This window comes from Chenopodium quinoa, unplaced genomic scaffold (assembly GCF_001683475.1).
Source record: "Chenopodium quinoa cultivar QQ74 unplaced genomic scaffold, ASM168347v1, whole genome shotgun sequence".
NCBI lineage: Eukaryota > Viridiplantae > Streptophyta > Magnoliopsida > Caryophyllales > Amaranthaceae > Chenopodium > Chenopodium quinoa.
The window spans coordinates 420,906-444,177 of record NW_018743412.1 but is presented as its reverse complement, the minus strand read 5'-3'; the positions used below and the strand labels follow the sequence as shown (position 1 = coordinate 444,177).

At 34.7% G+C, this 23,272-nt stretch overlaps 1 protein-coding gene across 2 annotated transcripts in view; it reads right to left on the bottom strand.

Annotated features, from left to right (window-relative positions):
• Positions 1-2,225: 2,225 nt before the first annotated feature.
• Positions 2,226-23,272, bottom strand: part of LOC110739057 (protein FORGETTER 1-like) — a 36,118-nt gene continuing 15,071 nt past the window's right edge. The window contains exons 11-32 of one of the 2 annotated variants that reach the window (XM_021919509.1): positions 22,329-22,457; positions 22,079-22,222; positions 21,895-21,994; positions 21,655-21,789; positions 20,379-20,449; positions 20,136-20,305; positions 19,909-20,002; positions 19,516-19,613; positions 18,361-18,496; positions 18,053-18,159; positions 14,206-14,301; positions 14,048-14,135; positions 13,839-13,953; positions 11,768-11,879; positions 11,555-11,678; positions 11,400-11,477; positions 11,206-11,321; positions 10,952-11,005; positions 10,779-10,881; positions 7,718-7,846; positions 3,959-4,070; positions 2,226-2,588 (exon numbers count right to left, since the gene is read on the bottom strand). In XM_021919509.1, the coding sequence (XP_021775201.1) occupies positions 2,557-2,588; positions 3,959-4,070; positions 7,718-7,846; positions 10,779-10,881; positions 10,952-11,005; positions 11,206-11,321; positions 11,400-11,477; positions 11,555-11,678; positions 11,768-11,879; positions 13,839-13,953; positions 14,048-14,135; positions 14,206-14,301; positions 18,053-18,159; positions 18,361-18,496; positions 19,516-19,613; positions 19,909-20,002; positions 20,136-20,305; positions 20,379-20,449; positions 21,655-21,789; positions 21,895-21,994; positions 22,079-22,222; positions 22,329-22,457 (2,343 nt within the window). In that variant the 3' untranslated portion in view covers positions 2,226-2,556. The remainder of the gene's footprint in view (positions 2,589-3,958; positions 4,071-7,717; positions 7,847-10,778; positions 10,882-10,951; positions 11,006-11,205; positions 11,322-11,399; positions 11,478-11,554; positions 11,679-11,767; positions 11,880-13,838; positions 13,954-14,047; positions 14,136-14,205; positions 14,302-18,052; positions 18,160-18,360; positions 18,497-19,515; positions 19,614-19,908; positions 20,003-20,135; positions 20,306-20,378; positions 20,450-21,654; positions 21,790-21,894; positions 21,995-22,078; positions 22,223-22,328; positions 22,458-23,272) is intronic. The other variant, XM_021919510.1, reaches the window with a different exon arrangement.

The window sequence follows — 23,272 nt, the reverse complement described above, 5'->3', positions numbered from 1 at the left end:
CAATTAACAAGTTGGCTAAAGTTGCAAGCATATATACATATAACAAAAATAAAAAAAAATTTACAAAGAATTGGTCAAAACAGACTCATTTGGCTTTTTCATTAAAAGCTCCCGGCATAAAAAGACCGGGAGAGAAAAACTGTCATACCGGATCCACAACTGGAAAAATGAAAAAAGATTGCTGGAAATACATTCAAATACTCGACTCGCAGGCTGGAAACATAAATGGCACCCCCAGTCCTAGACTCAGCCGTACCAGGAGACCGGCTGACTACTGTCCAAGACTGTGCCGTGTGTATGGTGGGTGAATCTATTATTCAATGCAATATATACAAACGGTAAAAAGCTTGAAAGAGTTAGGAAAATGAGAGATGGTTACCTTGTTGATTGCTAGAACAAAGAAGTCTCAAGCGGTGACCGGCTGTGTCAAACAGAAAAAGTAGACGGAAATTTTTGTGAAGGCAAATGCAAACGGTTATCAGTGTCTCCTCTAAAATCTTCTCTTTCTCTCTCTAGACTTTTTCAGAAGGGTCAAAGATGAGGGGGGGGGGGAAGTAAAACCCTATTTATGGAGGGGTAAAAAAATAGGGGCATCCCCGTAATTTCCCCAGAAGGTGAACTGTAAAAAACCATTCACCCAGTCTAGAGTGACATGTGTCACAGGCGCCACGTGGCACGTCACGTCACCCCTGTGAGGGGCAACTAATTTGGGTAAAAATACCCATGTCACGTGGCCCAATCAGAATGGGACATGTGTCAACCCAGGACAGGTCCAATAAAGGCCACTCACCAGTTAACACATGGCACTCCAAATCAGCAAGGGAAAAAGACGGCTATCAGGGCCCAATTCCGTAAACTGCCAAAAAACGACGCAGCCCATCAGTCCTAGGTTTCCATAACCTAGGACGGGGGCACAAATTCCAATGACCCTATAAATGGGGAGATTTAACTCACTTCGAAAAACACATTCAATTATTGAAAACACTGAATTCTCTCGAAAACAGAGAAAAACACCTAATCTCGGAATCCGAGAAAATTCCACTTTACTTTCCGCACTTATTTACATTCTCCGTACACGTTCCAACTTGATCGTCGGAGGCGGAACTCCACCCAACCGGAGTCTCCGTTGTTTTGCAGGTACAGGCGCCCGGAGTCCAAACTTAGTGACGTAACTCTCCACAGAAAACCCCGAAACATGTGTGATTTATAAATAGAAAAAAATATACTACCTCCGTTTTTTTAGTTGACGCGTATTCCTTTTTGGAATGTTGTTTTTAATCGACACACATTCTTTTTTACTCCCTCCGTCTCGTTATAATCGCACCACTTTCCTTTGACACCTAGTTTTGCAATTATTACGAAATAGAGGGAGTAGGAAGTTTATTTTTAGTTGATCCCAATGCAAACTTGATTATAAGCTAAGCACATGGTATACCCACTTGCTTTAACTTTCTCTCTCCTCTCCTTAAGCTGCATCCCTAAATTAAACGTTTTATCTATATAGACACAAATAAAGTAGTTTTGTAGGTACTTTTGAAATCATCTTTAACATTCTCTCTCCTCTCCTTAAACTGTATGCCTAAATTAAATGTGTTATCTATATAGACACAAATAAAGTTTTGTAGGTACTTTTGGAATTGTCTCAATAAATAGATTTATTAATTTTCAATTTTTACAATTTTTACTAATTGATAATTAAAGTTGATACTGATCAGAGTTTTACATCACCATACGTGCCTAGATTATCGATTTCAGGATTAAAGAAAGAAAACACATCCTAAAGTTTTATTATTTTTACTAATTGATAATTAAAGTTAATACTGATCAAAGTTTCACATCACCATACATGCCTAGATTATCGATTTTGAGATTAAAGAAAGAAAACACATCCTAAAGTTTTGATTTTTGCCAATAATTTTAAGTTAAGATTATTCAAAGTAAATTGGACAAAGTTGAGAATATTAAAATAATTTTTCCTAAACATTAAATAACTAATTCCTTCATTCCTTTTTATGGGTTACATTTTTTACTTGCATACTTGTCAATGCACTTATTTGACCATTAATATCTTTCCATGCACACTTGTAAAAATTATAACGATTGAATATTAATAAAATACTCGTTGAGACGAATCAAACAAGACCCCATATGAGTATAATGTCTTATATATTAGGAATAAATTAGAAGATTCTCTCATTTGATAAATAGTGCCAAGAATCAAAATGTAAGCAATAAAAAAAAAAAACCGAGGGATTATTAACTATTAGAAGAAGGTTTACTATATCATTGATAGTTAGCAGCTAAAATCACCGAGTCTAGTTCATTAGTGACGCTATAATTCTTTGCTCTATAATTACACTGAAGCTTTACAAGAATTATGAGATCGCCCATCATGGGTTGATAAACAATGATACAGCTTTGATTCAAAAAATTGGCTCATCTATGTACAACTCCTGGGTATTTAGCACGAGGTTCATTTTTTGCTACCAACGGCTTGAGCTGAGGACACTTGTATCAATCATGAAATTTGGAGGAAAATGGCTTAATGAATATGCATTAGTCATCAATACCTCGATCCCAAGCCAAATCTGCAAATACATCACTTAAATTGTCATAAATGAATTCACCACTGAAGAGAAGAAAAAACCTAACCAAAAATTTTGAGCATAGACATGAAATCCCCCAAAATTGCCAACCTGTATAACATATGCTTGAACACCAGCAAAAACATGATTACCAAGGACTGGTGAAAGAGATTCAAAAGAGTAGAGTTCAAGCTCCACACGGATTCAACTCTAATTAGAGGCACTAAGTGGAGCATAACCTTGTACTCCTTACCCCTGACAAAAGCCCTGATGAGTAGAGGTACACGTTAATTCTTGTTCTCTTTTTCTTCACAATTACTTATCCAAAGGGAGACTAAGGGTGTGTCTGCGTTCTATTCACCTGATTTTCACTAGATAAAATCTATCCTATCTAATTCGAACTTATATCAAACCTTTTACAACTTTTAGTTGTAACTTAAACTTAGTAATCCTTATCAACCTTTTTCAAAACTTATCTCATCTAAGCCCAAAAAATTTCAGGTTTTATATCCCATCTCCGATACACTTGCTTTATATTATAGGGAAGGTCTCCATACAACAGTTGAAGGTTTCGTGCAAGTCACTGGACAAAACACAGAATAATGAATGGATTGTAAATGAATTAGGCCAACTACAGATCGAATAATACTTTAATTACAAGACTAACTTAAAATTAGATTCAATCACTCATAAGCAACAATAAAAAAATAAAAAAGATTGTGCTCAAAACAACTAGTTTTGATTTCCTAAAACACGTCGCTATGCTACTTGAACTCTACGTTATACTTCCCAAGCCACTTTAGTAAAATTTATAAAACACATTGACATTGGTTTGGACACTACCAAACTTGATTTATGCCAAACATATGGAAGCTTTTGATCTAATAGTCAAGTTTGACAAGTAGACATGCACCCATGTCTTATGTTGTCCAAGCAACATAACTCATTTAGCCATCTAAGAAAAAGCTAAGGCCAAAACAAGTCAAGCTTAGCAAAACAAAGTATTATACTTTCCAAGCCTCTTTAGTAAAATATATAAATTTATCAGTCAATCCTCAACTTTGACGAACTATTTGAAGTTTGTTCTAGCATATATATATTTTAGAGCAACTCAAATGGTTGGGTAATTTATTTTATAGACTTTTATGACAAATCAACTTCTCAAGTCATTACTAGCTACTTATGGTTCCAATGATTTAAGTACTTATAAATTATTTGTAGATTATAAATATTCACACTATACCTTAAGGAAATGCACACAAAAGGACAGCATAGGAAACAGAGCCCAATCAGTGGACGTGATGACACCTAGTATAATTAGCTCAAAGACGGAGAAGAGAGGATTCAGCAAATATTAAGAGAAGAAAAATCACCATCAAGAACGTCGTCAACAGCCGCATTAGGAATAAGGAGCCCCACAATTCGTTGGCTATCTGTTGTTGTCTCTATACGCACAACACGAACCCGTCTATGACTCTGGCGGGCCTGTTGATTATAATGCCACAATTAAAAGTGCCTTTGCAATTAAAGTACAGCAGGGGAGTGACTTGAGACAATTTTAACAGAATTTATCAATCTCTATATAATATACAACAATAAATCGGAAATGTGTAGCTTGTTACAAGGCAAAAGCCATTAAATGTATTCGGCTAGGAATACAACCCAAGGTAGTAGACGAGAGGTGGGGGCACACCCCTTGCTAAAGTGAGTTATGGGTTTGATTGCATATGCTAAGAATAGATTAGGGTTTTAATTGCATATTCTAAGAATTAAATAGGGTTTTGATTTTCATATCAGGCATCATATTTCCTTGTTATTTCAAAAAAAAAAAATAAATAAATAAAAAAAAATAGCTTGGGTTCACAAAGTGCATTTTGACAGAACCATGGAACACAAGTTGAGGTAGGTCCCCAAGGAGCAACTCTTACACCATAGCCCCTCAACATGGCCAAGAGATGGTGTTAAGTTGTGCGCCTTCCATCTTAGAGCCTTATAAGAACCCTCATTTACATTTATAATTTATACATACACTGCAGTGTCTAGTCCATTTGAAGCATTGAGGATTCCACTTTCGCACGGATTAAAAAATCATTTTAGCAGGCTTTCCATCAATTCCCTTCACCATTTGTGCATCCCAATGTGTTTATTTGTTTTGCACCAACAAACAGCAGATGAATGGGGGGGGGGGACCATAAAAACCTTTTCTCACGGATTGATATTCAACTATAACCAAATAAAAATTTTAAATCAAAGTGAAAAACAAATAAGATTCCTAAATGGGCTCAAATTACTTGATGAATTTTCATTAGCATTTAGCATCATCAAATAATGGTAGGAATACTCTAAAATTCTCAGTAATGTGCTTTAAGTTGCTTTGGTCTTGGTGTCTATGGCTACAATACTTCTTTAAAGTGTTTTGGAAGCTTGAAATTTAATTCAGGAAATATGGATCAAAAGTGTAGTAGAATATCAACATCGCAGCAAAATGCTATGTTACAATGTAGCTGAAACTGAAGCAGCACCAAAACTTAATATTACTGAATACCCTCTCCCATTCCCCACTACAGCCTACAGCTCCTGTGTATCCTTGCAGCCCACATTTTTTTCTCTACAGATGATCCTACATGTCTACATTTGATTAAAAGCTTAATCTTAATAACCCTATTCCACTTATTTTAACACTTACAAGCTCCTCCATTTCATACAAGGAATGGTTGAGACCAAGTTTTCCAGCCAAGGTGCACAGCTCTAGGAAAAATCAAAAATGTTTGTCATTTAAAGCTTAATTGAGGTTCTTATTTAAAGTTATGGCTTTTATTAGGAAAAATTACATGAAATAATACAAACTTTATGTGACCACCTTTAAATATGACAAACTTAAGATTATTCCTTAAAAATATAAACTTTGATTTGTATTTTCTGTAAACAAGACACGACTTTTATGTGACCTGCTATAACAGGTTAAATATAAGTTATGTGTATTAATAATCGATAATCCTAATTACCTTACTCATTACAGAGTAATACTTAATTACAATAATTAAATTATGACTAACCCAGTTAACTTCTAATTAATCTTTAACTAACCTAAACCTAATTAATTAACCCTAAAGTAATAGAGTACTAATTAAATAATGCTAATCTAATTTTTTTTTGACACAAACTAAATTAATTAACTTCTAATAAATCCATAACTAATATGATTAACACAAATTGATCAAAAAATCTTTTTTTTCTCCCACCACCGGACTCCAACCCCAACCACCGCCATCATCAACACCGACCAACTCATTCGAATGAGCCCAACCGCAAAATCCCAGCAAACGACCTTCCAACACACCCAAAACCACCCTCAACCCAACAACAATACTTTGGCAAGGTGTTTGGCAATGCCAATTACGATGGTCGGGGATGGATTTGTGGTGGTTTGGTAGTGGGTTTGTGGGGGTTTTGAGTGGGGGTTTTGCGGGTGGGGGTTTCTGAGTGGGGGTTTTGCGGGTGGGGTTGAAGGTGGGGTTTTCGGGTGGATTGCAAGTGATTTTAGTGGGTTATAGGTGGCGGAGGGGTTGGTGTTTAGGGGGTGATTTTTTTCTTTTCTTTATTTTTAACTAAAGGTAAATTAATTATTATTTCTAAACCTTCTAAAAATTTAACTTAACTGTTTTTTTTTTTTTTCAGAAAGTTCAACTTAACTTAAAATGAAATTACATACAAGTAGTATAAAATACATAATGTACAGATACAGAGTGACCCATTTAACAAGTCAACGGTAATTTTTCTTATTTAAAGTAAATGTATGTTAAAGTTTGTATTGATAAAGAATAATCCATAGTTTATCTTGTTTAAAGAAGGTAAATTAAATTTTTTTTATTCTTGTGAAATTTTCCCTTTTATTATGGTGAAAAAGCTGAATTCGAATCATGTGTATCACTAAGAAGTTATACCCCTTCTCAATTATACCTGGTTATTGGGTAGGGTAGCCAAATGATAATAGGATCAAGGCCAGAGCCTTTAATGGTCGGGATCGTTATTGGGTAGGGTCAATATAGTGCCAAAATGTTTTTCCAATTTAATATATAAAGAAAATAGATAATGAAAAAATAATTACAAGATAAATTTGTATTCATATGTACTTAATAATGGCTTTCTCCAATATTTATTTTAATTGATATTTTGTTGGCCCGCCCCACAATAAACTTGCTACTGGCCTGTGACCCATATTGGCCCGACCCACTATTGACCATATAAAATGCGACCCTCTTTGACCCGACGTGCAATTGGCCTGCACCGACCATGACCTGACCCTCCCAATAACCAGGTCTATTCTCAATCAGCATTGATTAAAAGGAATGGATGCAGCTTAACATAAAACCACATAAAATCCCAGTATTTTCTCCTTTTCAAAGGGCCAAGTTAGTGGTGAGATGGGGTCATATGTTATTAAATCAATCATTCTAATTGACAGGCAAATTTTCTCTCACCAAGCCACTATTAATCCCATGGAACATATCAACAATACATTAGAGTATTAGTCATTCTCAAAATTATCTTTAATTGCTGAAGAGGGGTGGATAAATCTAGGACCTCAAGGTGACTAGCACTTTGTTGGATGGAAGGAAAATGGAAGAAAAGGAAGGGAAGGAAAATGGAGAGATGGATTATCTTTCATTTGGATAATAAATGAGGAAGGGGATAGGAGGGGAGAGAAATGGAGGGATTAAATTGTAAGAAATTGGTCTCTCCAACAATGGAGAGATTTGTAAGGAAAACTCATCATTCTTTCCTCCCCTCCCCTCCCCCTCCCCCTCCCCTTTCCTTCCCATCTCTTCCCCTCCCTCCCTTCTTTTCTTTCTCCTTTCTCTATCCAAACACACTGTAGGTGACAATTCAACAACAAAACCAAGTCAACACTGGGTAAGAAGATTTGGATACGTGAAACCTAGACAAGGGAATGATTCATAAACTACCATGAAGTATGTTGAAGCTCAAATATGTTCAGTTCAAATTCCAGAGAGTGTATGTGCATACACAGATATTAAAGAAAATAATGTGTGATAGGTGATTTGCAACTCATTAGTTATTTCTGTATTTTGCATTGTTGATATGTCTATGACTTTCAGAAAAATCAGTACCTGTTTTGATAGGGCTTTCTCAATCGCATTCCAAATTGGAAGGATCAGGCCACCCAAAACATTAACTTCTTGCAGTCTTCTCCCCACAGTACAATAGCTACCAACCTTGCAATTGGGGCCATGCATACACTGCAAAAAAATAATAATAATAATAAAATTAATTAATTAATTAATTAAAACAAGCACTTGTAATAGCTTTATGATTCATAACCCCTTTTTTCCCTAAGAATGTATGAGGCTATGATCTTAAGCATATAAAGAAGTGATCAAGAAAATGAAACCAAACAGCAAACATAAAAGGAAGTGAGTGAGGCAAAGAAACAATGTAGCAAGCATTTGCAAGTACAAACTGTAAATGTGTCTCAATCATGCTGAATGATGAATAAAGACTAGACAAAGACACGCTTCAAATGAAAATACAGCAGCGATGCCAGTAACACCTCTCAACAGAATTTAGGATTATAATTTTTAGGGAAATCAAAACTTATCAAATGAGCTACAAAATTTTCCAATCTATAGTCTAAAACAACTATACTGACAAGAAAAAGGTTTAGACAAGGGAAAAGACAAAATAGAAGGGTGTGAGAGTTGGCTGCTTGAACCTCGGACAGGCTGTGTTAAGCGGATTGATGGCAAATTCAAGGTTTAACCATTCAATCCGCTAATTTGAGGTGTTTGGTAATTGGCGGTTGGGAAGAGCAGATTTGGGTCAATCCGCTGATTTAAAAAAAGCTCCACATACCAGCGTTTTCAAAAGAGAGGATTTGTTCAATAGCTAAAATTACATTCATGTCCATATTTTATATAATTGAATAAATGAAGTTAACTGATGAACTAATGATTTACAGGAAAAAAAAAAAAAAAAAAAAAAAAAACATGAAGAATAACAATTAATAAATCCATAATAAACTTTGAAAAAAAAAAACAAAAAGAAAGAAAAATAATTAGTATTTACCAGAAGAATTCAAAAACACAAATACATTTTTTTTTTTATTGATTTTTTTCCATCAATAGAATTATAACAGATATGCATGTATTAATTAAAAAAACAAAAATATCATCAAATAGTTACTTTCTTCTCTTACCTCTTATTTCTATTGCATGTTGAGTTTCCATTGTAAAAATCCATAATCAAACGATCAAATTTGAAAGGAAATATCCATGAATTGTACAAACAAGATTAGGAATGATGGGAAATTTTAACATAGAGTAAGAGGTTGGGAATTTAGATGGGCAAATTAACATACGAAGGAAGATCCTTTAAAAAACATAGAAAAAAAATAAAATAAAATAAGAGAATTGAAAGAGGAAGATGGTTCAGGTGTGCAGCCATTTTGAAAGGCATTTATATTCCCTTCTTTTGTAGATAGAATTCATCTAATGGGTTTTTTTAGGAGGGTTTGGTTCATAGTGTTGTAGTTGGTACTTAATTTACTATTACTGTAGCATTCCACACAAAATTAACAATAAAAATAAATAAATAAATAAATAAATAATAAAAAAAATAAAAAACTATTTACTATTGTATCAATACTCAGAATCCCATAAGAAGTTGCATAAACAAACAAGGGTTTCAGTTTTGTAATATTTTTATTAATCTCATGAATAAGCGAAGAAACAAAAAGAGAGAAGCTCTCAAATCTCAATGTGGAGGGTTCTCACACAAATCACAAGTTGTGCAAAGAAACAAGTATGCAACTAAACATGCCAAAGCTCACTTTCAATAAACGAATACTAAGCATGCTTTTTATAGGCTGAATAGTTAATACAGGACCCTACAAAGGATCCTACTAGGTTTAGGGTTATTAACTCCTAACAAATCAGATTTCAATATCCTAATCACACATAAACTCTGAAAAAAAAATAATCCAAAAACAAGTTGGAGTCATAAGTAGACTAAGTCAAATTTTGACTCTTCAACAAATCCTATTGTAAGAAGGAATAAAAAGCAATTCCTAACTTAACTAAGGAAAAGCAATTCCTAAGTTAGCTAGATATGGAAAGGCAATTCCTGAATATTTAGAAGCTAAAAACACAGACAATCCACTAAGGTATATCGTAAAAGAAATGTTAGATAGAATCTAAGCAAAAAATTAAACTAAGTAGAAAAGAACCACAAATGCTACAACATTATAATGGAAGATTACTCCCCTAACTCACATCACCACATCCTCCCACTCATCACTTAAAAGAGATGGCTAGAATTAAATCCCATCCTTGTTCCAGTTCACTTCCCTAGTCCTCTCCTAAGATTTTACTTCTAATAAATGCAAAGGAGAAGTCTAATTACTTAAGTCTCCTACGTAACTAGTCCCTCCAAAACACCAATCATTTAAGTCCCTAAAAGTCTCTCTACTTGTAACCCATAATTATATTAGCAATTTTTTACACCACTTTAATTTGCTAAATATTTTAACAAGGTTTGACTAAGTCTCCTGTTACTAAATTGTATGATAACAATAAGGGTCTTTTTTTATTAATCCCACATGAATAATAATATTATAAACTCCCTCGATCCTAGATTACTTGCATCATTTTGACTTTTTGCCCTATTGCTAATATATGAAACAAATGTTAGTTTGTAGGATGATGAATTTACCAAATGTGTACATTCACAATATTATAATTCCAATATTTTTACTAATAGAGAGTTAAAGGTATTAATGGTTGTGCATAAGCATAAGCAAACCCCATTGTTTAGTCGGGAAAGAGGAAGTAGTTTTATTATTCTCTTCTTGTTAATTATTTTGACTAGATCGGAAAAGTGGTTTACGACTCACTTGTGCTCCATTCCTAACTACTTATATTGAGATTAATTAAATTGAGAAATTTATGTTATAAAGATTAATTAAACATAATGAAATTTCTTGACGATGAAAAATCTGCAGCAGATGGACATTACAATTTCTACCATATGTGGATGCCAACTTTGCTTAGTTGGTTAAAGTCAATCCCGCCTACATCATAGCCCTTCCAACTCTCTCTACACCAAAAACAAAACAATTTCTACTATATCAATGCCATAAAATTTAAGAATGATTATGGACAAGTTACACTTCACCTGTCTTGATGAAACTTCATATTCATCTTCCCAGCCACTACGAGCCTTCTCCAGAGATGAAATCTTTCTATACTTATTTTTAAGCTCACTTAAAGGCATTTCTCTGGACAAACAAAACAAGTGTCATTGATGCATAGTTATTAAGGTAAAGCGATGTTCTGATTCATTATTACCTTATCACCTCCCCAACAGCAGGACGAACTATCTTAAAGAAGCCAGAGGTAGAGCTGAATACAAAGCAAAATAAAAAACAAAAAGAATTAATTTAAGAAGTCTTATCGTGCAAAATATACCTGGAATTCAAGTTCAACCATTAAGCCAGACAAATAACAAAATAGATAACAAAGACAACAAAAGAAAATGCTAAGAAAAAAAGGGACAAAGTAGGAAGTAATTCAAAATCATTCAATCAGATTCACATGAATACCCTTCAAAAGCTAAAAGGAAGTGACGTCTTCCAAGCCATTCCCTCTTAGACTCATAGAATCCATCATGCGTTGAGCCAAGACCCTTTTGCTTCTCATTGAGCAAATTAGAAGCAAACTGCACACAACAATGTTATGTGAGACATCAACAGTTGTCAACAAACACAACGCATATCATACAGACGCTCGAGGTTACCTCCCAAGTGGATCCACGATCAAGAGTGAAGGTAAATAGCACTGTTGACGCGCCAGACATTTGATCCACATGCACAGTCTGAAAGAAATAATGGTCAGTGACTAGACATACAAATTGAAGGAAAAGGTGGCCATAAAAAATGTATGAGATAGAACCTTTGGTTTTCCTTGTAATTCAATAATGTTAGCTTTTATGTCAACAATCCCAGAGTCAAGATTCCCTTCTGTTCGGGCATTTTGAATAATTACATCAAGAACACTGATAAATAACTCAAATATCCTGCAATTAGAACAACTATTCATCATTTACAATTATAGTCAGACATAAAAAGTACAACTCAAACAAGTACTTAGGGATAAATATAAGACCTGTTCTGGATCTCAGGAGGCAATCCTAGAAGTCGATTAAGAAAACGACCAACATCATGCATGTCCGAGTCAACTATACGTCCGGATATCTTTCCAGATTCTTTTCCATTAACTTCAGAAGTAAATAGTCAAAGTCAATGAAAATTTATAATTTAAGACAACACTCTCCCAACCCCCTCTTCTCATTTCCCCTCATCTATTTGACATAGTCAGCTCCATTAATAGGCTTGCAAATTGAGGTCGCGAAAATTGAGTATATTGTTAAGCATAAAGTTATTACCAAGAAGCCTAATGGTTTACATGAAGAGCATTGTTAAGGAAAGTCATGGAACACTAGCACAAGAAAAGGTCTACGGCGGAAAATTGCAAGTTTATGAAGTAAGAATAAATGGTTTTATACAAGAGATATCTGAATTTACATACAACTCTAAACATAAGCCTATTCAATATCAATCACTTTCCAACATACTGCATAAATTAGCCAAGAATGCATTCCTGCAAAAAACTTGGTCTTTATCTCTCATACAGCACAACATTTACCTTTAAATGCTTCATCAAATACAGATAAGTGGATCCACACTTCCTGAACATCCTATATACATTGAGTCACAGATAAAGTCCATAATACAGTGAAGACACAAAAAAATCCTAAAATTCACTATGTATCTCGTAAAATTAAAATTATCAGGAAAGTGGACATATACAATAATTAGCAATATTGAAGCCACTGCAGAAGATGTCCAACTGTCCGCAATTGTTAGCTTCAACGTAAGCTCACAAAACATTGATCCTGCCTAGGCAAGAGTGTAATGGGTGCAAGTTGTCGGAGCTCATGTATGATATAAGACATAATCAGGTGAGCATGAACTCCTCATATATGATACAAATTGCCAGATGAGAATAACTAAGACCACAATAAACGCTCCATAGACGAGTCTAAATTAGAATATGAAAATATTTCCAAAATCAGATGAGTATGAATGTTAAGCACAAGCCAGTGGATAGCACAATCACAAGTTCAAATGATCGTACAGCTGATAGAACATCGCTACAAAATTGTTCCTTAGCCGTTTTCAGCTAAGTACACAATATCGATAATTTGTAAGGACCAGCCTTGGCATATGATTTCTCATGCATTAAAGCTAGTATGTGTGCTAGTTATAAAGGGTTACTTGCAAACAAAGAAACTTGTTCACATATTTTTGACACAACTTAAAGAATGAACAGCTTATGGAAACCAATCACAGTTGTTAACTTATCCTAGTTGCTTTCAGTTTCGAACCATCTACTTATGAGACAAATACAATTCTTAATGTTTGAGATTGTCATTTTTATATATGAATAATTTTTTTTATTAAATATCAGAAAGAAGCAGGCTAATCATGAAGGAGAGCAAATATTCATAATCACTACAACTTAAAAACAGCTGCATTCCAGTTTTTTCTCCGAAAGCTTGGTTGCCAATTGCGAATGTCATTTTTATATATGAATAATTTTTTTTATTAAATATCAGAAAGAAGCAGGCTAATCATGAAGGAGAGCAAATATTCATAATCACTACAACTTAAAAACAGCTGCATTCCAGTTTTTTCTCCGAAAGCTTGGTTGCCAATTGCTCCACCAAGACAAAAAAATTTAGCCACATAACAGAATCTGTTTCTCACCCAGAGACACCTAGTCGTAGTTAGACATTCTAATTTCAATATTAACCCATCTAATGTGAGGTCCATTTCGCATGCAATGCCAGTATTAAGGAAATATATTCAATAGCTATGCAACACAGCAACAGTAAAACAAGTCCCAAAGACACAAACTATGTTGTCTCAAAGTTGCCTCAGATGCACAGGCTGAGTTCCATCAAATGATCAAACTCCTTAACTCCATTCAGCACTACAGCAGCATAACACTTTATTAGATGCAGCTACACCAATTAAAGATCTCCCGAGTGAAGTATCATAGACAACTAACCCATAAGCCCTTTTTTTTTCCTATTAATCTAGATCTGCATACATCAACAGGTGAAATGGAATAAATCATCAGTTACCAAATACAAAAAACAGGAAAAAGTTACCTGTGTCTCTGACAATGCCAACAGAGACCAGAGCAGCTTTTGCCTTGGTTATAAAATCTTGAATTGATCCGGGATTTTCAGTTGAACATCCCGGGGGTACAACTGGCAATGAATCCTGTTATTCCAAAAAAAAATCCCAAAGTATTAAGGTAACAAAGATCAAAGTCAGCCTAAAGTATAGCTACATAGATAACTGAGACAACAGAAACCTGCTCCAAAATTCCTTTATACATCACCATCAGAGCCCTTTTCCCATAAGCGCTGTCATAGTTATATGCACTTAATGAAGGCCCTGCCCTGCAAGACAAAGCAAGTGTATAAGAGAATGTTCGGTTCATTGAGACGACAAAACAGCAATATTATATACCTGCGGTCCCCCTGTGTCAATGCTCCAAGAGATTCTAGCCTCTTTGCAACAATAGACGCAAATCGTCGTTCACCACCAAGATTAGTAAAGAGCAGTCTGTGAGCAAAAGAAAATAAATAAATTCATAAATAATATAACACCCCATAATTATCAATTGCTGAACATATTTTCCCATAGAGAGCATATGCCACTAACAGAGATATTATACAAAGGCACAGTGGCAAGTATAAAAGTTGATCATCAACAGTACAAAAAATCCTATAGTAAAGCACTAGAGACACCAGTTCATTGATGCTAAAGGTAAAGAAGCTTTGAAAAAGGTGTGTGTGTGTGTGTGTGTGTGGGGGGGGGGGGGGGGGTTAGCTTAAAATTATTAATCATCACATAAAATAAAGGAAATTGCTTTAATAGCCATATAAGTAAAAATGGGATTAACTTACAAGAGTTACAACATGTTTGTAACCAATTGGCCAAACAAAATTACAATGCAGCTGACAAAAAATTCCATAAAATAAATAGATGTTCAAGATGAGATACAAACTACTTGTCCTTTTTCTCCCCACAGCATCCCTCATACCAACAGTTCGTTCACAGAAGGCAAACTCGACAAAAGCACTTGCCTAATTGTATCCCCTACCCAAAACTTCCCTCCATCCCCCTTCTATCAAGGTTGGATATAGAAGTTTCAATTTTATAACCAATAGTAGTTGCAAAAAAGTAAGTTGAAAATTAAGTTGAATTATAAACTTATTTTCTAATAAAACAAATCAAAATTCTAATCTTACCACTACATGATTTGCTCAATTATCAGACTACACCAAGTTGCAAAAATAACCCCAACAAAATTTAGCTTTACCATGAAAAAACTCTTCAAGAATTATAAGGATACATTAAAACAAACAATAGAACAATATGGAGAGTCCATAGCTTAATATTAAATTCCACACCATACAAGTATTAAAATTCAGTTTGCACAAATAAATCATAAAATTATTTTGCTAAACATTACATAAAAAAGATTAGACAGACAAACAATGTATTAAGTTTACATCCTGATCTACCACACTTCACACAAAGCATAAACCTTCTAGACACATTGGAACATCACTCTGATAATATTTAGGCAATCCTCGTGAGTAATGTACTGAAAACCTCTTTCAAAAGTAGTGCCAGAATTCAATTTAAAAGAGTAAATATATTTCTTTAAATCGAACAATTAAAAAAATAAATAAATAAATTAATTAAATCCATAGGCCAAAAATTCTTAGGTATTTTTATTAATCTAAAGAGATACCCTCACTCTCATACCATGTACATTCAAGCCTAGTTTTGATCTTTCCTAATTCACTGAATTGTACTCCTTTACTGGCTGACATAAAATAGATGCAGGGCCAAGAGAGTGGATACAAAGGGTTCTGAATTTGATCCAGAAACTATAAACAGGGTGCAAGGTGGCATATAATAATCAGGGTACGTGGGATTTAGAGACTGCTGTACTGACAGGCTGTGAGGAGAGCATTAATTAATGTTAACTAGTAACAAAGGCGACATGTAATAATCAGGATACATGGGATTTAGAGACTGCTGTACTGACAGGCTGTAAGGAGAGCATTACACATTGTTTGGATACAGGGATTTGGGGGGAAAGGAAAAGAAGGGAAAGGGAGGGATGCAATATCCTTTGTTTGGGTAGTAAATTATGGAGGGGAAGGAAATGGAAGGAAAGGATTTGGGGGGAATATATTTCTATAATTGCTCAAAAATAAAATCTTTCCAAATTTGAAAAGATTTGGAAGGAAAATACATTATACAAAACAGAATTAAAAGGAAAATAAATTATACAAACTGATTTTTTATAAAAAAAAAGACAACTTTACCCTTTAAAAAAAATTAAAAAAATAAAAAAATAAAAACCCAATTTTTCTCTCTCCTCAAATTGGGGGAAACTGGAAATCTGGAATTCTACGCATCTTTCCCCCAATTTCCTAACCCTAATTTCAATTTTCTACCACAACCAATTCACCATTGTTATTGTCGTCGTAATCAATGGCTTCCAGTTTTCAAGCAAACTCTTTCTCCGCCTCTTTCGCTAGGCTCTTTGATTCCCATTCAATTTTTGTTCCAAAGTCGAAATTTTGCTAGAATTTACAAACTACGTAATTCGCCATAATTGAACTGAACTGGAGATGAAGGAATCATGCGCTGATCAAGGAAGATAATTAGGAAGAAGAAGAAAATCAAGGGTTAAGGGTTTTTGGTTTGATTGTGAATTGAAATTTGGTTGTTAAATGTAACGAAGGAGCACGATGTTGCTAGCAGTTGTTTTCCCTCCCACCCCTTTCTTTTCTCCTTTATCCAAACAAGGGAGTTTTCCTCCCTCCCTTCCCCTTCTCTTCCCTCCCCTCCCTTCCCCTTCCCTCCCCTTCCTTCCTAAAACTGTAACCAAACAAGCTGTTAGTCAATGTTAAGTAGTAAAAGTGTGGCCTTATGAAGATAAGTAGAATAGGGCTCAACTTCTTGTTATGAGCTTCATATCCTCAGCATGCAATATTTCATTTCTTTAGTTCTAAGAAGATTATTGTATGATTAGAACTCTTCCCCTACAACCCAGATGGATACCTATCTGGCCATTCATCATCTGCTTATGGTCTGTGTGCACTTGGGCGCATGGTATAAAAATACGGGTGTTACGTCGCGAACCGGCCGGTTTGCAATGGATTTCAAACTTAGCAAACCAATATTTCCCGTTTTAGCACGACATGTTTCAAAAGTACGACATTCTGGCCAATACAGTCGGTATGAATTGAATCTCGTCCGCATCAGACATTATTGACTCAAATTCAGTTTACTTTTCAAAAGAGTTACTCACTTTTTAGACAAAAAGAAAAGAAATGGAGAAACTCTGTTGAAACCGATGAGTTCTTAGATCTAAACCAAAAGAAGAGAGTGTAAATTGTGGGACAGCTGAAACGAGATAGTCAAGTGTAGATTTGAAGTAATAGGTTTGGTAGGGTATTTTTATTTATTTATTTCATCTTATTATATTCATGTAATAAGTTAGTGGGATAGTAGAGGGCCAGTGGTCACTTGCAATGACAGGTGGCCTTTTTTGTTTTTTATTTGGTTTTATTTTTATTGTTAATGGGTAAATAAAACACAAACAAGCTTTGGAGTAATACAGAGTACGTAACTACGTAAGGTTTTGGTTTGAAGGTTATAAATTATAATAATTCAACTTAAAACCCAAATAAAAATTAATTCAAAATCCTTAATTACAAACTTGGTTTAATAACTTTTAAATAAAATTCTACTGCAACCCGGTACACGATCAACGCATCAATATCGTTACCGTGACATTGCAACCATTCCCGCAATCGCGACCGAAACCGCATTTTTATACCATGCTTGGGCGTTTATCCATAGACAAACTTTTTTTGTATTCATTTGATACATTTGAATCTGTATAGGAGCACTGTGAGGTTATAAGCCCAAATACTAGAATCAGTTTACACACTGATTACTGCTAGGAAAATCAGTGACAGAGATGAAATAGAATCCTTAATTTTATAGGGGAGACAATGAAACAAATGATAAATTAATCAAGCAATACTGCAACAGTGCACATTGCAATTCTAAAATTTGTCAGTTTCCATGTCCTATTTTCCTGATAATTAATAAAATCTTCCTGTCTTTTATGACCGACCTTTTTTTCTAAGCAGATGCAATAACTTGAACACCAAAGCCAAATTCAATCATGTTCGTCATTTCAAAAACAATAGAACGTTTATAAAAAACTGGGAGCATAACAAAAGGAGACAATTTAAGGGAAAAAAAAAAAAAAAAAAACCTGTATTCAGGAGCAGAGGCTTGATTTGATCGATGAGTTCTGCCGAACTGCTGAATTGCTCGGTCAGCACTCCATGGGAGTTCTAAAGTTAAGTGAACCCTCCTCCTCTGATAGAAAAAAGAAATTGAAAAGGATGTGTTAATGATATCCAAAAATTTACTTTTGAAATCTTGATGTAAGTCAAAATCAGATGACACAGTTAATAATGTAGTCATGCAGATTTTAAAATGAGCTTCACAGGGAATGCAATACTACTGTTGTAATTCCCAGATGCCTATGAAGGAGTTAATGTATTTGCATTATTTTACCTGATTTAAAGCTCTTCTATCAGCTTGCAGAGAAACTCCTGCTGACCCAGCTTCAGATATAATAGCAATGAACTTTTTACCATCCATGAAAAGCTGCTTCTCATGCATATTAACCATTTCCATAGTCACCTCTTTCCTAAAAAAAAAAGAATAAGTCAAACCTAAAAGTAATAACAGCAGTTTTTTATGCAGAATTCCATTTGCACATAGATTTCAGCATTTCAGCACCAAAATACATACCTCTTTCCTAATACCCAGGTTTCTTTACAAAGCAAAATATAAGAACAATCTATTAAGGGTTTTAAGCAAGGGTTGCATCAGCATCATATGAATATTTATATCTTACTTCGAGAACATTCAAATCTTAATTTCACTAAGAATTAGTAGCAGCATGGCCTCAACTAGAGCATCAACACAAAACAATCCATTAAGTTAGGAGACCTAAATCCCAGCAAGCACCAAATTTATCATATGCCAAAGCTGGCAGACATTCATCATTTCCCCCACTAGAGATGCACATGATAAAAAAAATAAAAAAAAATATAAAAAATAAAAAAGAATAAAACCAAAAGAAAAGATTAAGGAAAAAATCAGAATTTTAAGACAATACAAAGAGGAAGATGAATTACCCAAACACTCCTCAAATGTAGAAGCATAAATAATACATCAATAATTAATTAACCAAGATCTAAACTAATCAGACACCCAGCCAGATCTACTAAGAAAGACATATTCCCTTCGTGAGTAGATAAAGTCCCCTTATTTCAATTTGGTGCGGTCCATCATCCACTAATCTTTTTGTTTCTCACTTTTAATCAACAAAACCCCCTAAACTATTCCCACTATCTTCCTTCTTTATTCAACTTAAATCAACAATACCCCTAACAACTTTGATAAAGAAAACGGGGCTTTTACTTAGGACAGAGGGACTACAAAAGTATCGGTTAACACGCTTGTAATTAATATAGGGAGTAACACACCCTTTCAAAAATAGGATTTTGTGTTTTATTGATTATTTTTAATATAACAGAAACTAGGAATCCAAAGGCACCTTCAAAAATATATTTTGTGCTTAATCAATTCATTCCATATCCTGTGATAAGTGTGTCTAAGGAGATAGCATTTACAATGAAACTAAGATTTAAGCAAACTTACGTATTCCGTGCCTGGTAGGTTACACCTTTCCCACATGAGGCTCGAACAAGCATTCCCCGCCTACCAGTTATTTCTGCAACATTATCAGGTCCACCAAGCTGCACATTCACATTAAGTTAAAAATAAATCTGGTAACCCTTGCACAAGCATATTAGCTCTTTCACCACTTTTTTCTTCATTTTCAAACAAGAATATTATGATTGTAATACATTAAGTTTCAACAGGCGTTAACATCTACAGAGTAAAATTTAACAAAATATTGTAGACAGCAAGCTATGAGCCATTAGGCCAAGGAAAAAATGGAAGTTGCACTAACAAAAAGCTAAAAGGGGAAATGAAAATAGCAGAGATAAGAAAATGCTCAAAGAAGAATAAGGGATATGTTGAGATTACCTGATCAATAATGTCATCTAGTGGATTGTTTGGAAGATCCAAAGATCGAATAATTTCCATAATTTTTATCTTCCGTTCAACAGCTTCTTCGTACCTAGATGCATATCCAAAGTACATAAATTACACTACCACAAGGACAGGCTGCCAAAATGGAAGATATAAATGCAAGGACCATTGAAGCAGAAGGAAAAAAAACAGCAGCAGGAAAGAGGGAAGAATTTAAATACCTCTTTGTGAGCTCTTCTATGTAAGCACGTTTTGCTTGCAAAAATTCTTCTGTTTTTTGCTGGCATGAATTGCAAGTCCACTCCTCAGATACATCTGGTACAGGTGGGTCTAAACAAGAAGGATGTACTAACTTGCCACAGCAGGCACATTTAAGCAATTTCTTTCTATCCTGTTTCAAATATCCAAATGAGTAAACAATATTCAAAAAAATGCATAATATATAAGAATTTAATGTGATTCACCTCTTCACCATTACAAATGTCACAGATCTGAAACTCATCATCAGATTCAGTAGATTCATTATCATTATCAGCTGCATGTAACAAAGTAGACAAAATTATTAAGAGCGAACTGAAAGTGTCTCCGCCCACAAATCACTAATATTAGAGAAGAGATAAAAATGTAATTGGAGTAAGATCTAACCGAAAGTGTGTCCACTCGAGACTCACTTAAACTAGGAATGAAATACAAATAATAACAAAAGAACTATACAAATGGTTGTTTGCCAACCATATAAGATAGTACTGGTGTTTAAACGAATATTCCTTCCATCACCCCAGTTCATACAGAATGTTTATGCAAGTAATGATGAATCTATTTGGAACTAGTACAAAGTAGGCTAATTATTATAGCATGGACAGATGAAAAATAAAATTCTTTGATAAATGCTAACCATGGTTAACCTATGTAATTTACTTAAATGTCCCTGCTGCCCTCTTCCTCTCACTATTTCTCCCTTTCTCTCCGTTGCGGACTTGCAGGCTGTTGTACACTGTAGCGCCATACAGCAGGAAAGTACTATAGGTGGCTAGGCTATGAGCTCCTACTGTGCCCCCCTCCCACCCCCTCTTCCTTTCTCATTCTCTTCTTTCTTCAACCTCTGCCACCTAATCCTTCCCAAAACCCAACTTTTTTCTCCACCGTGAATTAGTACACATCCCATCACGAAGCTGCAACACTAGAGATCCTTTGAATGACACCAAATAATATTCAGGTGGCATAAGCTCACAACAAACAATAAAAAAATCTAGCTGCGGTAAACAAATAGAAAAGAAAAAATATGCACACTCTACTAGCTCAAATAAATATCCTAACCTCCCTCATAAAAAAGTCTAAAAAAGCAAACGGAGGAATAAAGTAATCACTCAACAGTTTATCAGAATACTGTTATTCATTTAAATTTCCCTTTTAGAAGAAATGAATAATGATGAGCAGATCAAAGCATGAAAAAGGGCTAATGAGTAACAAGGTAACCATATCCATTTTCCCACCATCCCTCATAGTATGCGACCAATTTCTTTTTCGATTTTCATCCCTTTGAACTTGCCCCATACCTTTTTGGTCAGTGATCCTCACATGTTTCTCCTCCATACACAATTAATTATAAAAAGAACAAAGACAAAATCCCAACTCACTTGATATTTTTTTTGTTTTGGCCCAAATCTTGACAAAGTGCACAAAAAAAAAAGAACGGAGTACAAAACATTACAGTTTAAGGTTTAGGTTTTAAAAGCTCACATTCAGATTCACCAAAACTATCTTCATCACTTTCAGCCTTCCATTTGGCAGCTTTTCTCAGTCGCCCTTTAAATGAAACATCAGGATCTGCTGAGTGTCTCTTTCGTGGGAGTTCCTTCACACCTTCATCATCTACTGAAAATGATTCATTGACGAATCAAATTACAGCCCCTCATAAAGATTACTAAACAAAGAAAGACCAAAAAAATAAAAAATAAAAAAGCAATGTACATCAAAGACCTGGAAGTGGTTCAGGCTTTTCAGGCAAAGGATAATTTTCTTCAACAAATTTGAGTAGCAGCTCACGCGGCCCGGAAACAAAGTCATCAAGTTCAAGGCCCTATTTAAGAAATAGTACAAATAGACAAATTAGATTAATTATCATCAATAGCAAGGTAAATAAATGCCATAAAAGATCACTAACATATTTCGAAATAGCTTCCTCAGTGCGTGCCTCTCCAGTGCTTTGAAGGCCAACGACCACACATTTATTCTCCTTCAATGCTTTCTTAGCAAGTTTTACAACTGTAGGAACTTTAGCTGACATGCACAGGTGTCTGAAGAATCGCTACAGTTGACAATCATACACCAGATAAGCACAATATAAATATGATTATAATACAAGAATTTTAAAACAGCAATCAAACCACAAAAGCATAGATAGCTTCCAAGACCTGATGGCTGGCCCAATATAATCGCCACAGTTGACTAGAATTAGGCTTCTCTTCAGCATGAAATGCACTAGCTGTAAGTAGCTCAACACGCAATTCAGCCCAAAACTCAGCTGCCTTCTTATACATTTCCTGCAAAATTAAAAAGCAAATACAGATTAAGGCAATCTATATCCCAAGAAATAATGGGGCCTTATGGACAGGGCTAAAGATTGCTACTGTACAATTGTTATGGAGTAACTGACCCAAGAAATACACACACACACACACACACAGTCATCAACTCAGACTTGAAATATATTAATATGATATTTTACAAATAAATCCTTTATTCAAAAACTTATGCACTCCTCATCACATGGGTTCCTCTTTTTTATCTCTCTTGATTGCATGGACTCCTAAGAGCATCTCCAATGGTTTATTTTTAAGGACTTGATTGCCGTTATACTCCCTCCATTTCGCATTAGTTGCAACAGTAGGCTTGGCTCATAGTTTAAGAAAATTATAGACTAGGCTTATAGGCTTATAATATAAAGTATTGTTAGTAAGAGATACAAATAATAAAAATAGTGTGGGTGGGGTTGGTAGGAAAGAGAAATAATAAAATATTGTGAAAGTGGGGTTAGTGGGAGAGAGAAATTATAAAATAATGGTGAGTCATTTCCAAATATAGTAGTGTTGCAATTAATATGAAATGGCCAAAAATGAAAAGTGTTGCAACTAATGCGAAACGGAGGGAGTATTAATTATCGGAAATCAAAATAATTGATCTGCTAGTAAGAAACTGTAGCTCAACAAAGCTACAAGGCTTGGATAAATAATTAATTTTCATACAATAAAATTAATGTTGGACGATACAAGTGTGATCTACTCTCTCTCTCTCTCTCTCTCTCTAAACTAAAAACCATAAACATACTTCCAAAAACAATCAAAAACGGATTTAAATC